The sequence below is a fragment of the Sus scrofa genome, chromosome 14, assembly GCF_054392235.1.
Source record: "Sus scrofa isolate SSC_HxYL_T2T_F1_AM1 chromosome 14, Sscrofa_HxYL_maternal_Yorkshire_Landrace_v2.0, whole genome shotgun sequence".
NCBI lineage: Eukaryota > Metazoa > Chordata > Mammalia > Artiodactyla > Suidae > Sus > Sus scrofa.
In genome coordinates, this window is record NC_139396.1 from 35,166,324 (window position 1) to 35,185,109 (window position 18,786).

At 40.7% G+C, this 18,786-nt stretch overlaps 1 protein-coding gene across 8 annotated transcripts in view; it reads right to left on the reverse strand.

Moving 5' to 3' along the window:
- The window catches only part of PINX1 (PIN2 (TERF1) interacting telomerase inhibitor 1), a 74,241-nt gene that overhangs the window by 17,116 nt on the left and 38,339 nt on the right, over positions 1-18,786 (reverse strand). Inside the window, exon 7 of one of the 8 annotated variants that reach the window (XM_084997815.1) lies at positions 4,866-5,365. The exons of 6 other annotated variants lie outside the window; for them this stretch is intronic. In XM_084997815.1, coding sequence (XP_084853941.1) covers positions 5,252-5,365 — 114 coding nt within the window. In that variant the 3' untranslated portion in view covers positions 4,866-5,251. Of the gene's footprint in view, positions 1-4,865; positions 5,366-18,786 lie in introns of those variants that run through there. One more of the 8 variants, XM_084997814.1, reaches the window with a different exon arrangement.

The window sequence follows — 18,786 nt, forward strand, 5'->3', positions numbered from 1 at the left end:
ATGTATATATGTATACGTGTGGCTGGGTCACTTTGCTGTACAGTAGAAAATTGACAGAACACTGCAAACCAACTATTAAAAAAATCGTTTTTAAAAATAAAAATTAAAAAAAAAATAAAGTGCACCACAAACATGGAAAAAAAAATGGAGAACATAATCAGCAATCAATGGATATATAACAAAATTAAAATTTAAGAAAGCAATTTCAAAAAATAAAATGAAACACATGAACTTGATTTTTGCAACCAGCCTGTTGAATCCCTTCACAGAACAAAATTCCAAATGACCGTAATTTGCCTTTCCACTTGCAGTTGGACCTCTCAGCCTCCAAAACTAAGAGAAAAAAATATCTTGTTCAAGCCAAAGAAAACAAAAACACAACCCTGCCCCCCCCCAAAAAACCCTGTAATTTGACTGTACATAACCTAACAGGGTATACCCTCAGGTCAAAAAGAATTGGTCAAAAAATTTTTTTAAATCTCTTATTCTATTTTTTTTTTCTGGCTGCACCCATGGCATGCAGAAATTTCCAGGCCAGGGACTGAACTCTTGCCACAGCAGTGACCTTAACTGCTGCAGTGACAACCCTGGACCCTTAATCCCCTGGGCCACAAGGGGAACTCCTATTTTTCTTTTTTTGATAATCAAATTATTGATGTTATCTGTGACTACTGTAGAAACAATAGGAAATAAAAGAGTTAAGGGTATTTTAATGCTTTCTATTTCTAGAATTGATAGATGCTAAGAATTCTTACTGTGGATAAAGATAAAAGATTAATGAGGTTAAGTATTATGGTCCTAAATTTATATGTATATAAACTCATAACATACTTTATCATTTAAAAAAAAATGGAGTTCCTGTCATGGTGCAGTGGAAACGAATCCAACTAGGAACCATGAGGTTGCAGATTCGATTCCTGGCCTTACTCAGTGGGTTAAGGATCCAGCGTTGTCATGAGCTGTAGTGTAGGTTGCAGACACGGCTTGGATCTGGCGTTGCTGTGGCTGTGGTGTAGGCTGGCAGCTGTAGCTCTGATTAGACCCCTAGCCTGGAAACCTCCATATGCCACAGGTGCAGCCCTAAAAAGCAAAAAAGTAAAAAATTAAAATAAAAAAAAAATTACGGTCTATTGACATAACAGGCCTAGGAACAAAGACCAACCTAGTGGCAATGAGCAACCCTACTGCTCAGATTGTGGTCTCTAAACATCATTTGCCACCAAAAGGAACCAGGGAGAAATGGGTGACTCTGAATCTGAAGCACCAAATGTACAAGGTGGGCCTAGAAAATCTTATACTAGGTAGGGAGGAATGACCCATTCAGGGTCACATCAAATGAATTTAGGAATCAACCTGAAGAGGTTCCCACTGGGCAGACAGGAAATTTGATCATCAGTAAAGATGACAAATGCAATACACTGAAATACAACAAATATATTTCAATCCATGAATGATATAGAAAAGGAAAACTCACTGGTCCCTTTCAGAGAAAGCTAGAGAAGCTCTTCATTTGAAAACTGGCAAATAAAAGAAAAAAATATTTATCTATTACTTTCAGATAATCAGACAGTAAATATTTGAAAATTTCTATTCCAAATTTCATTCTAAAAATGAGAGAGGAAAAGAAAGAGATATGAAGAAATATGAAAAGAAGAAAAGAAAGATATGATACATCTTAAAAAAGGTATGTCAACCAATTGCTATGGGTAAACCATAACTGGATCCTGATTTAAACAAAGAACTGTAAAGAAAACTAAAATTGATGGCATTTATGAACACTTACTGATGATAGCATGCCATAATTACCACTTTTTATAGAGTACATTAATGGTCTTAGAGCTATACACACTTTAAAAAGTCCTTTAACTCCTACAGATGTATACTGACGCACTGATGTATTCACAGGTGAAATGTTATGATTTCTGGGATTTATTTAACACAAAGGGGAGAAGTATATGGGGTGTTTGCCCCTAGTCCAGCCCTATCAATTTGCTTATTGTTCCCCCAAGGCTCTTTGCTTTTGCAAAGATCTGTGTTTTTGTGGGTATGGTTTTCTTCCCTCCTTGCAAGAGCTTTCAACTTGAATTGCTACTCCTTTAAGGCAACCACACATATGTTAGCTTCTTTAAACCTCTGCACACTGAATTCATCACTACATCACTAATGTCCCCGAGACCTCTAGCACAGCACATGAGGCCTCTGCTCCAGTTGACTGTGTATAGCTGTGACTTCGCAACCTGACTGTGGACAGGAGCTGTGTCTTACCCCACGCACCAATGCCACTGGACGGCACAGAGAAACATCTGAGTTAAGTAGAACAAGGAATTGGAAGGGTCTGGATTAGGGTAACTAGAAAGGAAGAAACTAATTGAAAAAATATTTCTTAGGAAAAGAATGATCAAACAAAGAGATTACAAACTGAGGGAGCTGTAACCAAGCCTCTAGCCTTTTAATGCATAATCTATTATACAATACTGCCTAGGCTACAGGATCTAGGCTGAACTTACAGGACTAGAAAGCAGGCTCTGCTTAAGGCTCACTGTAACTTCAACTTGTAGACAGCTGATTTTGTCCATTGATTTAACAAAGGTATCAGCCTAATAGTCTAGATCCTTATATGGATCCCTAAAAAGGAGTCTAAAATAAATTGTGACCAAAGATGGTAAAGTGTCATGTGTTGTGATTAATCCAATTCTGAGTAACTGGGGTCCATTAAAAAACAAAACAATACCACTGCCATGCTTTAATACATTACTGCCTCCCTAATAATATATTTATCGTGTTAACAGGGTGAAGGGATGGGATGAGCATAAGGGTGATAATCTAAAATTAAATGTACATCACACATTTTTTTTTAAAGATTTTCATAGACTCACCAAGTAGGCAGGTAAACAATTTCCAATCTGAAACTAACAACTCTGGAATAAGAACGAAATAAATATCTCAAGTTGATGCTCTGTTTACAGGTCTCAGTGATACAGAGAAGTGAATTAACTTTACTGACTTCTAAAGTCTGATTTCAGAGTCTACTCAACAATTTCCTATAAAAGCCTCCTACCATTTATTTATTTATTTATTGCTTTTTAGGACCGCACCTATGGCATATGGAAGTTGACAGGCTAACCCACTGAGCAAGGCCAGGGATTGAACCTGCATCCTCTCGGATACTAGTCGGGTTCGTTACCACTAAGCCGCGACCGGACTCCCCTTCTTTTAGAAAGCCCACTGACATGAATGTTAGGACTGCACTTAGGTCCCTTCGCCAGGTCAGCTTTTCTGTTTGAAAAATAGAAACCACCAAATCTAAGATACTGAAATCATGACATAAGTTTAAGCACTTGTTAAAAGCTACTTAAAAGTTCAAGCCCACAAAATCCTTCAAAAGCAGTTAAGTAAAACTGAGACCCTCCCTGTGATTTTAAGAGTTGAAATGAGAATTACAGAAGGAGTCCTGGACAAGTGAATGTCAGGGGAGGCAAGTGATTGCAGGCAGCCTGTCCTTACTGCTACTAGCTGCTTAAAATAATTCTTCCTGATGCAGAAAAGATAAACTTGCCAAAGGACAACAGATGACAAAACAAAACCAACCATTTCAGCCTTGTGCTATTTGCAGAGGCCGAATGCTGTTTGAAGAAATAAAACACAGAGTGAACTTCCTAGAGGCTCACTGGGCTTCAGATAAGAAGTAACAGAATCTCAACAAACAGACCTAACAGCACTCTGACTCCTAATAAACATAATATTATGGAAGGAAGGAAAAAATTTACTGAGAAAATTCCTGTAAAGCTTTAGGTTAAGGACTGAATTATATTTAAAAAATTTTTTTTGTCTTTCTGTTTTTTCAGGGCACACCCGAGGCATATGGAGGTTCCCAGGCTAGGGGCTGAATTGGAGCTGCAGCTGCTGGCCTATGCCAGAGCCACAGCAACACCAGATCCAAGCCGGTCTGCAACCTACACCACAGCTCACGGAAACGCCGGATCCTTAACCCACTGAGCAAGGCCAGGAATCGAACCCACAACCTCATGGTTCCTAGTTGGATTTGTTTCTGCTGCGCCACAACGGGAACTCCCAAGACTGAGTTTTAAGCAGAATTTTTTGGCTGTTATAAACTGGTTCCAATGGAATTACTTAGCATTACAATTTCATGACTGATAAGCATCAAGAACTATATTAAACTACGCTTACGCCTACTAGTGAAATCCTACTAATTTATGGCTGGGTTTAAGCATCTTCTCAGATTATCTCTATGGTCTAGCAAATTTGCCAAACAGATTCTTCCTTAATACTTTACTTTAGAACCAAAGTCTACCAAAGACGAGATTCTCAAACTCTATCCAACAGTGTTTCAATGATAAAGTAACCAAATGACTTAATTACAAAATAGTTCTAATTAAAAAGAACTAAGAGAAAATTTAAATTTCTTTTTTTTTTTTTTTTTTTTTTTTTTTTTTTTTGTCTTTTTGTCTTTTTGCTATTTCTTTGGGCCGCTCCCACGGCATATGGAGGTTCCCAGGCTAGGGGTTGAATCGGAGCTGTAGCCGCCAGCCTACACCAGAGCCACAGCAACGCGGGATCCGAGCCGCATCTGCGACCTACACCACAGCTCACGGCAACGCCGGATCGTTAACCCACTGAGCAAGGGCAGGGACCGAACCCGCAACCTCATGGTTCCTAGTCGGATTCGCTAACCACTGCGCCACGACGGGAACTCCAAATTTAAATTTCTTAAGAGAAATGCTTTCAGGTAGCTTCAAGCAATTCAGTAATGCTCATTTATAAATATTTGCCATACTAATTACAATTAGGTTGTATCAAAGCAATGCCATTGGGACAGTTTAAATGATAAGATGGGGTTGAAGCTGTTTTTTTTTCTTCAGGAACAAATTTTATTTATTTAATTTTACTTTTTCTAGGGCGTATACCTGTAGCATATGGCAATTCCCGGGCCAGGGGTCAAATCGGAGCTGCAGCTGCTGGCAAGGATCAAACTGGAGCTGCAGATTCCAGATCTAAGCTGCATCTGCAACCTACGCTGCAGCTTATGGCAACGCCGGATCCTTAACCCACTGAATGAGGTCAGGGGTTGAACCCGCATCCTCACAGACACTAGGTCAGGTTCTTAACCCAGTGAACCACAATGAGAACTCCTAATATTCTTAATCCCCAAACACGTATCAGAAATGAAATAAAATCTTAAATTCAAATACTTTTCACAACACTGAACAAACCAGTGCTGAAAGATCAACTTTTAAGCACCCAATTTATGAACACATGTTCTTGTATCTGCATGTCCACATCTCGATCTGTATCTGCATGTCCACATCTCGATCACATACTGCATGTGAGGATGGAGTGATGCATCCTACAAAAGAACAACAATGTACTGTGAACAGCTCTTTCCTCCTTAGCCAGACAAGTGTTTGAATTTGCTGCCAAGGAAATGAAATGAAAGAGAACAGGATCCGTTACCTAAAAAGATTCTAGGCTGGACCTATCACTTGGAGTTACTAAGGGATTCTGCATGGCTATCATGGCAGAACTTGGGCGTGGTGAGTGGCGAGAGGAGCCATCCATTTTATCACTGAAGGTGCAGATTCCACGGGACAAGAACTGTTCAGATTGTACTCAGGGAGAGTAGCTTCCCTGGGTCAGCTTTTCTGTCTATAGAAATAGAAACCTCAACAAATCCAGGTTACTGAGTCCAAGACATAAAATAAGTCTAAGCTCTTGCTAGAAAGCTATTTGGAGTTCATGATCCAGTCATGTTTTCACATTTTCATGAATCCAAAACGCCTTATAATCCTACAAAATTTTCCTTCATCATTTGCTTCCTTGTCAATGTATTTAAAGAGTCACTGAAAGTAATTAGCCAGCTGAGTTTTCTGATGGCCAGAGAAACGACTACTTTCTCGGCTCTTCCACTGCTCTGTAGTAACTAACCATGTACATCTGTGATGTGATAGTCTGGTGGGAGAGGATGCCTAAGTTAGGTACAATTTATCATGTGCCATCCTGGGAAGAGCCTTACCTTTTAGGTGAATTTCTCAGAGCCATTAAGCCTGATAACTAACTGCCGAGCCAGTGAATAGTTACACATTTCTGAGGTCAATGGGAAAATGAAGAGGCTCTGTTGTTATTCTTTACTCTTCTTTTGCAGTTTGTAGTGTGACAATGTTTCTGTAACACTGAGCAGTTCATCTATCACAGATCAGCAGAGAAGTAGTCACAGTCAAATGCAGTTGTGTGATTTTCCTAGGCCCGGGGAGCCAGGGCAGTATGGGTAGAATCGCACTCCCAGAGGAAAGGGAAATAAAAATCCCAAACCTCTTACGTGGACTGCTGCTCAGGCAGGACCCTTTTGGCTGGATTTTCAGAAAATTAAAATTAGCTCCGGCAGTGAATTCTGTGTTGCGTCCCCAGGTCCACTTCAGAACAGGAAAGGTTTGCTTGTGGGTCAGTCTCTCTGGGAGCAGCCACCTGGCCTAATGTCACACTTCTGCTCCTGGGGGACAGGCCTAGCTCCAGGGACTGGTCAGTGCAGGGCCATGAAGGGCCTGGGGAGACTCTGAAGAGGTCCCTGTGGAGCAGGCTGAGGACATGTAACCACATCATGGCAGCCCAACTTTTCACCCGCCCCTATCCCACTTCTTCCCCACAGACACCCCTCCCAGCTAATTCTCCAAAAAGTGCCTCCCAATACTGTTCTTCATGCTAATTAACACCCCATTTTAGAGTCTGCTTCCCAGGGAACCAACCTGCAATGGTGCTTGTGAGGTCACCTTAATGGCAACCCCTCAGCTCTGAACTCCCACTTCTGGCCTAGTAACTCAGCACCTACAAGCCAATATGTCCATTCTGTTGTGTTTTTTTTTTCTGCATTTAAAAAATCTCCCTACGTGGTTTCTCTGGCCTGAATCATCTTCCAAGGCAACAATGCACGCGCGTGCGTGTCTGTGTTTGTGTGTGTGTGTGTGTGAGAGAGAGAGAGAGAGAGAAAGAGGCAGTGTGCAGAGGCAGACAACGTGTAGTCTTAGTTACAAAACTGCATAGATTTTAGCAGTTCATCTCTTACCTAATGTTCCCCACAAGCTCTATTATTTTTAATACAGGATTTTGCAAACACGTAATTTTTTTAAATAAACATATATATTGTGTTATAATAGAAATGTCTATATTTGACATTACATTTTATCTTATTCTTTTTTTACTTAATGGCCGCACCCACAGCATATAGAAGTTCCTGGGCTAGAGGTTCAATTGGAGCTATAGCTGAGGCCTATGCCACAGTCACAGCCACTGCCAGATCTAAGCCACATCTGTGACCTATGCCACAGCTTGCAGCAACGCCAGATCCTTAACCCACTGAGCAAGGCCAGGGGTCGAACCTGCACCTCTCATGGATACTAGTCAGGTTCTTAACCCGCTAAGCCACAATGGGAACTCCCACATTATATTTTATAGTATTTATATTTGACATTAGTACTTTGGAAGAGCTTACAATGTTAACTGCTGTCTTTCAGAATACATTGGGAGTTACACGAAGGCAGGAACCATTCACCTGAATCATGCAAGGGAAATTAATGATAAAAGGGGGTCCCAGAATGGATGGTAATTTATGTCATAAAAGAATTCATTGCAGAGTTTAAACTGTGAATGTACTAAATGTATCAAAGAATGTATGAAAATGAAATGAAATCAACAAAATCCAGAATATGGAAAACAGAAGAGAGAAGGAATTGGAACCCACAGGTTAAAAGAGCCTAAAAGACACTATCAATTAATTGCAATATACAAATCTTGTTAGGATCCTGATTCAAACATACATGCAAGTTAAAAAATTATGAAGCAACTAGGAAAATCTGAACACTGACTGGATTTGATGACCTTCAGGAAATGTGGTTCATTTTTTAGGTGTGAAAAGAGTACAATGGTGTGTTGAAGAGTTATCTTTTAGGAATGTATAATGAAATGCTAAAATGAGAAAACAAGATGAAGTGACATGATGTCTAGGAATTGCTTCAAAAATTGGAGAGAAAGTGGGTGGAGGTGAGCTGCCACAATATTGACCATTCAACTGATCACTGTTGAGCTGGACTCTGGTCAGTGGGGACTCATGATTCTCCCTATTTTTCTTACATTTTACATCTTCCATAATAGTGAGTATACAGCATATTGGGAGACTTGTTCCTGAGGGTGAAGTACATGACCCAAGGCACCTATGCCTCAGTGAAAGTGACTGCTAAATTGTCCTCAGAGAAGTCACCTCAGTCCCACAGAAGAAACAAGGCAGAGGGGAACCCAACCAAGGCAGAAAGGTAATCCCATCTGTGCGCTGACTCAGACGGGAACACAGAAGCCAGCAAGCGGTGTGTTTCCCATATGAGATCATGGATTGGCCACCAGCAGCCACTACTAATGTTAGAACAGGGTTTTTCCCTGAAAGAGTCACAATTCCTCTTGCTAGAAAAACAGGAACTGGTCCTAACAGGAATATTATGTAATGCTAGGGAACTGAGGAGACTGGGAAAAGCAGGATGAGGGGTAGAGAAGAGCACAGGATGAAGGTGGAGGCGGGGAATGGAAACTGCTTGTGGGCTCGTTAAAGGGGCCCAGCCCAGGTCCGCTTCCTGCCAGCCTCACCCTTCCAGCCGGGGCCTTCTCTCCCTCGATTACCGGGCCACTTGCAGGCCGTCAGAACATGACGAGTGAGTGAAAAGGCTTATCTTCCGCACTAACAAGCAGAACCAAGGGAGATCCGAGGTAAAGAGAATAACATCGGGCTGAAGGGCACACAGGCCGGGCGGGCTCCCTTTCACTGCAGAGGGAGCAGCGGCCAAGCAGGAACCTTCAGGAATGTGGCCAGGATGCACGGGGCCCACCAGCAGCCTGCTTCTCAGGCTCAAAGACAGAGCTAAAAGCGCAAGCTACTAAAGGGACAGTGTGTTGATCTTTAAAATGTTGCACTACAGTGTGCACACTGAGATTCTGCTCTGGGAACGGGAAGTGGTGACACCAGTTCTAGCATGCGCACACATGCACTGCCATTCTCCAAGGTTTTAATTGTGGTTATCTCTGGGAGTTTGGATTATGGCATTTTTTTCTTCTTAATGCAATGTTTTTTCCTATAATGAGTATTTACTGCTCTTATAATAAAAAATCATTTGAAATTTATACACACACACACACACACATACACACACAAAGAGAAAAACCCCACAAGCTTAGGGCAGAGTGCTCCTTCCTCCAGGACAACTATACCTGGGGTGGACTGCTGTTGTCCCATGGCCAGTGCTGGCCCTGGACTTGGAACTAATCACTGGAGGCATTTTTTGAGTTCCCTCTCCTCTCACCCCTTCACTCCCAGCTGATGGGACAGGAGAAAGTAGCCGAGTGAGAACCCAGGAGGCTCATCAGGAAGACATAGCACAAAGGAAGAAAGGCTCAGGCAGATGCCCATGGGTCCATGAGAAGAGGACTTCATGGTATCAGGTGAAATGTGAAACACAAACACACACTGAGTAGTGATGGCAAGGAAATGAAAAGCAAGGGGGTGTGCAGAGAATGGGAACAAAGTTAAAAGGGGTGACTGCAGGGAAGGCCCAGATGACACCTGTGTTTTGAGAGCTAATGTTTCCCTGCAGAACTCATCAGTATCCAGAGACTGACTCCTCCTGTGGTAATGCTCAGCCCAGGGACCCACTCTACCATCTGTTCCTGAAGCTACCTGAGCGAGTCAGACCCTAAGTCCCAGGGCTTCCCCGCCAGGCCCCCAGGATCACTCAAATCTTTCCCGCTCTCTGCTACAACCTCAGCTCAAGCTTCCCACGCCTCTCTGGAACAACAGCCTCTTAACTGAGTTGCCTATTTAGACTTGCCCCCTCCTGCCTTCATTCTTATTTTCTTATCTCCCGCAGCCAAGGATCTTTCTAAATTGCAAAAATAACCATGCCCTTTCTATGCTTCAAACACCTTAGCTGCTCCCAAACACATGCAAAAACTACAGTCTAAGTTCCCAGCATGTGCTTCCAGACAGCTCTCTGGGAACCACCCCCCTTGGGGGAACCTAGGCCCACCTTCCAACACCCACCACAAAAGTCAAAACTAATCTGTAACAAAACTTTCTTTTCTCTGGATACCAAATTGCACCTAAAGTATGTGAAGCCTACAGTAGTGTTCAACCCCTTTCAGTGGAGCAACAGAGCAAATAACACTCATACAGCCTCCAGGAGCAACTGTGTGTGGCTGCCTGCTGGTGACCAGCCCAGAGACAAGGGACTCATGTAAGGTTTAATAGTACTTTTAGGATCTTCAGACTAACATTTTTCGGTGAATGTAATAGGAAAAAAAGCACCAATGAAGGGACAGGATAGGATTGCTTTGATGTGTGATATATGCCCACCGAGTCCATGACTCTGAACTAGTAACAAATGGCATTCTATGTTTGTGTGTGTGTGTACACGTCTACTTCTGTTACTTACAGTATAATGTGTATTACATATAGTTGTAATATATAAATAAGTACAGTTACACAAAATAAACCATGTTTTACTGGAGACTCTCACCTTACAGCCTATTCCAGCTTACTGCTCAACCTCGTGCCCAGTTAGGCATCCCGAACACCCCCCTAGATGCTGACTCCCCACACACATTCCCAGCCTGTCCCACACCACCTCCTTCCCAAATCACGCTCCCCTGGCTGTGGTTCTTGGGGCACTGTCTCCTCCAATCCTTGTAACATCTGCTGAATGCCTACTATGTCCTAGGGGTGAAGATCTGCCTTGAAGAGCTTCTAGAAGCATAAGCTTGAGTAGTTTCTGCCCTCAAATCTATACCCACTAGTGTTTTTGCATTCCCTTAACTTTTTTTGGGGGGGGTCTTTTTAGGGTCACACATGTGGCATATGGAAGTTCCCAGGCTAGGGATCAAATTGGAGCTGTGGCCTATGCCACAACCACAGCAACACGGGATCCCAGTTGCGTTTGCAACCTACACCACGGCTCATGGCCATGCCGGATCCTTAATCCACTGATCGAGACCAAGGATCAAACCTGCATCCTCTGGATGCTAGTCAGATTCGTTTCCACTGAGCCATGGCAGGAACTCCTCCCTCAACTATTTTAATGAGCATACTGTCTATATAATAATCCTCTATGGGCTGGTCTATAAAAAAATTTCAAACTATTATTTATGGCACAGGAGTTTTCTGAGCTAAGGGTTATGTTCCTGAGCTCTGTTTGTTCAAACGTTTTGACCTAGACAAAACTTTTCCCTCTCAAAAGCTTTCAATAAACTAATGCTACAGGAAGAAGACATGGGTCTAGTGGAACACAGGCTGTCGTTTTAATTTCTATTACGAAAGGTCATTAGTCTCAATAACCAAACAAAAAGGACTCTATTTTCAAAAATAAAAGTAGAGTGAGTTCACAAGTCATTTAGCCTCGAGGATCTCTGTCAAAGCAGCAACATGAATACAGTCAAAGAATGTTGTTATAACAAATCATGGTAACATGAGTCACTTACGAGCACTTTAGTGTATTCCTTATTACCTGTGGAGATTTAACTTAAGATAAACTTAAAACAAATATTATTGCAATGAGTATCTATTAACAGATTCAAACAAGAAGCAAAATAATTCCAACAGGGTGTATGAAAGCTATGCTGCCCAGGGTAGCTTTTATATAAAAAAACTACATTCAAAGATTTAGGAATCTGAACAAATGTAAACTCTTAAAAAATGGATTTGCTAATTGCCTACCAGATGTTTGTCATTAAGATAATAACCGGTGCTGCTGCGCAGTGGGTTAAGGCTCTAGCATTGCCACAGCTGTGGTATAGGTCACAACTGTGGCTCAGATTCAGTCCCTGGCCGGGGAACTTCCACATGCTGCAGGTGTGGCTGAAAAAGGAAAAAAAAAAATAATAATATTAACTCTCTCCACTGATTTTTCTCTTTAAAAATTAGAACTTTGGGGGCTCTTCTCCCCGCTCCCAGGAACTCTGGGAGCTATCTGCTTTCCTTTAATAAAAACTTCGCTTGTTTGCAAAAAAAAAAAAAAAAAAAAAAAAAAAATTAGGATGCTATGGAAGGGCAATGAAAGGGTATTTCTAGGAAGGAACTCCTAAGAACCAAAGCTATCAATGCTCACTGCTTGGTAATTTATCACCAGTTAAAACTTATAATTACAAATACATTTAAAAAATATAGATTCTGTAAACATTCACACAAACACTTCCTTTAACCAAGAAGAAAAGAAAGTTTTGTTTTCTCACAAGAAGTAGTTATATTATAAATTTGCTTAAGGCTGAAATATTACAGTAAAAAGCATCAAATCTTTTCCCTATTATTCCTTTTAAATGAATGGGAAAATAATATATGGTTTCAAATTAAACTTAAAGTATTTAAAACTAAAATCTGAGTGCACCAATATTTTTAAGATGGCATTTTTGTGTATGTGACATGAAAAACAAAAACTACTCTGAATTCTTCACAGGAAGAGAACAACCATTTATTTACTGTATTTATTCAGGGCAAGCTTCCTTGTTCATGTCAGAATGGGAAATTTAACATTACTGAAGAGGAGAAACAGTGACAAAGGAGGTAGGAGTCAGACACGAACATATCACACGTTTCCAAATATTTAGAGGGTCAATGTTATGCCCACCTAGAAAGTGGGTATAAATTTAGAGAATCAGAAAATTCTAAAGTTTCTTAGTTTTATTAGCATCACACTCTAACCAACTGAGTTAACCGGCCAACTAGTTACTTGGTTTTATTAAGTAAAACATTCTAAGATTAATTCATTCAACAGCAACCACAAAAATCACTTGGGCTGGGTTAAAGTACTAATATCAAAGAAAGAAAAATCACCAGACCTACATGGCTATGAGTTATCAAGCTCCAGCTCAGCCAAGTAAGTTCATAGACTCTCTGACCTGGCTGCAGACAAAAGACTTGGCTCGCTCCCATGCTGTCCTTCTTAGCTGCCATAATCAATGAGGCAGAAAGGGTCCTTTCTAAAGGTGCCAACAAAAATTTTCAACAATGTAACCTTAAGTAAAAGAAAAAGTCTTTACCTTGTAACTTTACGATATACTTTATAGTTACTGCTTATTAAAAACCCCCTCAAAGCATACTATATTACCTAAATAGGAAAAGTTAACATTCAGTGATCTCACATTTTCTTAAAATTAAAATCTAAGAGAATTCCAAATTCTACAACAGTCGCCAAAAAACAACAAAAAAGGCTCCTATTCGCAAATATCACCTGAATCTTTTTCACGCTGCCTAAGTGTCCTGCTCTTTCAACTGAACACAGAACTTATATGGGTGAGGCAGGCCTATATCCCTTGAAACTTTCCTCTTAGGACTGCTTTTGCCATATTCCACAGATTTTGGAATGTGGCATTTCCATTTTTATTTGTCTTAAGGTATTTTCTGATTTCCTCTTTCATGTCTTCATTGACTCACTGGCTGTTTAGAAGCATGCTGTTTAGTCGCCATGTACCTGTGCTTTTTTTCCAGTTTTATTCCTGTAATTGGCTTCTAGTTTCATACCATTGTGGTCGAAAAAGACACCGGATATGATTTCAGTCTTCTTAAATTTATTGGGACTTTTTTTTGTGACTTAAAATGTGATCCATCCCAAAGACTATTCCATGTACACCTGAAAAGAATGTGTATTCTGTTGCTTTTGACTGGAATGTTCTCTCTCTCCCTCTGTGTGTGTGTGTTATTGTCGATTTCTCTCTTTATGTCTGTAGATATTTGCTCTATGTATTTATGTGCACCTATGTTGGGTGTGTGGATAATTTTAAATGTTGTATCTTCTAGTTGGAATGATCCTTTATCATTTTACAATGCCCTTCTTTATTTCTTGTTACTGCCTTTGTTTAAAATCTATTTTGTGTGATATATTCCATTTTCCATCCTCACTTTTAGCCTGTGTGTATCCTTAGATCTGAAGTTGAGTCTTGTAGGCAGCACATATAGGTCTTGTTTTTTAATCCTTTCAGCTACCATACGTCTTTTGATGGGAGCACTTAGTCCATGTACATTTAAAGTAGTTACTGATAAGTTTTTACCATTGTTTTAATTGTTTCCTGGTTGTTTTTAATTTTTTTAATTTACTTTTTTGTCTTTTTAGAGCTGCAAGTGCAGCATATGGAAGTTCCCAGACGAGGGCTCCAATCAGAGCTGTAGCTGCCAGCCTACACCACAGCTAACAGCAATGCCAGATCCTTAACCCACTGAGCAAGGCCAGGGATAGAACCCAAGTCCTCATGAATACTCGTTGGGTTTGTTGCTGCTGAGCCACAATGGGAACTCCCCTGGTTGTTTTTATAATTATAATTCTTTTCTTCTCTTGTTCTCTTTCCTTGTGATTTGACAACTATCTTTAGTGTTGTTTATATTCCTTTCTCTTTATTTTTTTGGTGTATGTGTTATAGGTTTTTGATTTGGGGTTACCATGAAATTCATATATGACAACCTATGTATACAGCAGTTTAAGTTGATGGTTAATTTCAAGTTCATTCTAAAAGTGCTACATTTTTATCCCCCTCCCCCACATTTTGTGTTTTTGATGTCATATTTTACATTTTTTATTTTGTGTAGCACTTAACCATCTATTTTAGATATAGATGATCTTGCTACTTTTGTCTTTTAACTATCATATTAGCTTTATAGGTGGTTTGATCTACTACTTTTACATTTGCCTTTACCAAGGAAAAGTTTTTCTTTCATAATTTTCTAGTTATGAACCTTTCTTTTTTTCCATTTAAAGAAGTCCCCTAACGGAGTTCCTATTGTGGCTCAGTGGGTTAAGAACCCAATGTAGCATCTGTTGAGGATGTGGGTTCCATCCCTGGCTTTGCTCAGTTGGTTAAGGATCTGGCATTGCCACAGGCTGCAGCATAGGTTGCAGATGCAGCTTGGATCTGATGTTGCCATGGCTGTGGCACAGACCAGAATCTGCAGCTCCAATTCAACTCCTAGCCTGGGAATTTCCATATGCTGCAGGTGCAGCCATCAAAAAAAAAAAAAAAAAAAAAAAAAGTCCTTTAGCATTTCTTGCAAGGCTGGTGTAGTGGTGATGAACTCCTTTTGCTTGCCTGGGAAACTTTATTGCTTCTTTAATTCTGAATAACCTTGCTGGGTATTCTTGGTTGTAAGTTTGCCTTTTTTTTTTTTTTTTTTTTTCTTCAGCATTTTGAATGTATTGTGCCAGTCAGTCTGGTCTGCAAAGTTTCCACTGCAAAATTAGATAATAGTCTTTTGGGTGTTCCCTTGTATGTACCTAGCTATTTTTCTCTTGATGCTTTTCAGATTCTCTTTTACTTTTGACATTTTAATTACAATGTGTCTTAGTTTGGGTCTCTTTGAGTTCACCTAATCTTGGGAACTCTGTGCTTCCTGGACTTGATGATGTCTATTTCCTTACCCAGGTTAGGGAAGTTTTCTTCAAATAGCTTTTTTGTCCCTTTCTATCTTCTTCTGGGACCCCTAAAATGCAAATGTTAGTATTCTTGATGTTATCCCAGAAACCCCTTAAACTATCTTCATTTTTTAAGATTTCTTTTTCTTTCTTTCTTTCTTTTTGGCTTTATAGGGCTGCTCCTGCAGCATATGGAGGGTCCTAGGCTATGGGTTGAATCAGACTGGCAGCTGCCAGCCTACCCCACAGGCACAGCAACTCCATATCCAAGCCATGTCTGTGACCTACACCACAGCTCATGGCAACACCAGATCCTTAACCCACTGAGCAAGGCCAGGGATCAAACCCAAATCCTCATGGATACTAGTCAGCCTCGTTACCACTGAGCCACAACAGGAACTTCCTTAAGATTCTCTTTTTGCTGTTGTGATTAGGTGATTTCCACCACACTGTCTTCCAGATCGCTGACCCATTCTTCTATATCTTCTAATCTGCTGTTGATTCTTGTGAGAGTATTTTTCATTTCGTTATTTCTTCATATGTGATTGGTTCTTTTTATCTTTTATCTCTTTGTTGACGTTCTCACTGAGTTCACCCATTTTTTTTCCTGAAATCAGTGAGTATCTTTATGACTATTACTCCAAACTCTTTATCTGGTAAATTTCATATCACCATTTCATTTAGTTCTTTTTGTGAGGCTTTGCATTGTTCTTTCATTTAGAAGGTATTCCTCTTCTCCTTTTGACCAACTCTCCATGCTGTTTCTATGTATCAGGTATATCAGCAATGTCTCCTGGTCTCGAAAGAATGGCTTTGTATAAGTGTCCTGTGGGGCCCAGTGGCACAATTCCCCCTGGTCACTAGAGTAGGTGTTCCCACCTATGTGGGCTGTGTGCATCCTCCTGCCATAGTTGGGCTACAATTGCTATGGACATGCCTATTGGTGGGGCTGACCCCCAATCTGGCTGCCTGTGAAGCCCAGCTGTGACTGCAGTGGGTACAATAGTATGTGAGGCTGGCCTGGCAGAGTGGAAGCTGCTTTTGTAGGGGTGCCAGTGCTAGCCAAGGTGGCCTGCCATGTGAGGTGGGGTGTGAACTGCTTTGAAGGGGCTGGCTGGGGTGGGTCCTCAAGGTAACACTGGGATGGGGTGTACTGTGTTAGCTAAGCGGATGGAGGGTGACAGAAATGGCACCCGCCAGTGTTAGGCCAGCTAGGTGGAAGAAGAATTAAGAAAAGTAAAGGCACCAGCACATCTGTCCCTGGACGAAGTGCCATCAGATCCTTGCCCCTCCAGCAGAGACCTAAAATTATCAGTGAATCTCTGTCTTGTATGAGCTGGGCACTTTTCAAACTACTGCCTCTGCACTGGGATTCAGAGCAAGTAAATTTGTACATGAGCTCTTTAAGAACACAGTCAGTTTCCCATAGCCCTCCAGCTTTCCTGGATGTAAGCCCCACTGACTTTCAAAGCCATGTTATGGGGGTTTGTCTCCTTAGTGCAGGTCCCCCAGGCTGGGGAGTCCCATGTGGAGCTTGGACCCCTTGCTCCTTGTGGGGGTCCATGGTTATGATATCTCTTCAGCTTATGGGTTGTCACACCAGACGGGTGGATTCTGATTCTGACTAGACCACGTCTCTGCCTCTCCTACCCATCTCAATGTAGCCCTTTCTTTTTATCCTTAGTTGCAGAAAATCCATTCTGCTAGTGTTCTGGTCCTTCTCAGAGGTAGTTCCATATGTACAGGTGTGTCCACAGGAGGAAGTGCACTCAGGATCTTCCTACTGTGCCATCTTAACTCAGAACCCAAAGCAAGTGTTCTTAAGTAGGGAAAAATATGACGTGTTTACCTTCATTTTTCAGTAGTATGAGCTACTTAATGAAAATGAAAAATATTTCTGTATTTGTCCTTTTACGAGATGTGCTTCTGAGATGACTGTGAGACAGAAGCAGGCTTTCATTGAATAAAATGGCCAGCCAAACTTCTGGAAAACAACTTCTCCTAGAGTACATGTGACCTGGGTAAAGCTTTCAGTACCACTAAGTTTGTGCACATGCCTATGGCTGAAATACTGAGAGAAGCACAATCATTAGCCTCAAGGGGTTATTTAGAGTTGACTTCCATGCCCTCCCAAATCTATCTGCTCTAAATATAACTTGGAAATAATTCATATTGTGGCTACATATAATTTTTACAAGTTTTTAACTAGCACATGGTTAAAAAAAGGAAAAGTCAATATGAAGGTATACTTTCAATCGATATACATACAAAAGAAAACATAAAATGGAAATTATTAAAGATAAAAAATATATATATAATTTCCTGTTATCACTCAAACTTGCAATGAAGACTCCTGATTATTAAAAGTCAACCAAGTAATTCAAAAGTTGTACTGGTGGGCATTTAGGCAAAGCCTTTTTGGCCATGAGTTGCTGGAAGCCGAAATCTTTCCAAATCCTCATCCATTGCTTTCGCAACTCTCCCAAAAGGGGAAAACTACCCTAACTTCAGAAGAGGTGGATTCTTTCAAGTCTAATGGCCTCATCAGTGTTTCTGAAATTGCTGTTACCTAGGGGCCTGTTAAAAATGCCTATTTCTAGAGCTCAACCAAGCTACAATTCATGTTTTTAACAAGCTCACCAGGTAGTTCTTCTGCCTGCTAAGAACTGGAGTTGAGAATTGGAGGCAGTGAACAAATCACTGCTTGGTAGCTCCTCCTAGTGTCAGTTTTTCAGAAAATACTCAGTTTTCCCAAATTGTGCACAAGAAACAATTATTTGATTTTAGAACAACATGATCATCACCCAAATCTTCAGTACCAGTGGTCAGAGAAAAGGCTATCCTCCTGCCCTGATGGGGAACATCCCTCCCCTCCTCTTGGCTGTTAACTTGGTTAGGGATCCTTAATGATGCCTGAGTTACACATTTGGCCTGTACATCACTTTCTAATCTCTCTTTGCAAGAAAGTCCTTCCATCATATGAACTGCAAGAAAGTGAGAGCTTGTATCTAAACACATTTGTACATAAAAGAAATCACAGATGAGGACTTTTCCTATTTTTTTAGATAAATGATAGGCACAGCAGGATACTTAAAATTTATTTTTAAAAACTACAATATTTAGAGAAAGGTTTGCTGTTTTGTCTATTTTTTAATTTCAGGGCATTTGGAATCTGTTCTACTATTAGGATGGAAGAAAATACAGAAAATGGGTAGGCTCACTTAAGTGTATGAGAAACATGCACTTATGTTTTATACTACTAACTATATTTGAATACATTATCAATGTAAGGTAGTCTCAGTAAAACTGAAAGACTTCAAATGTGTGTTCTTGCCTGAAGCATTTCGGT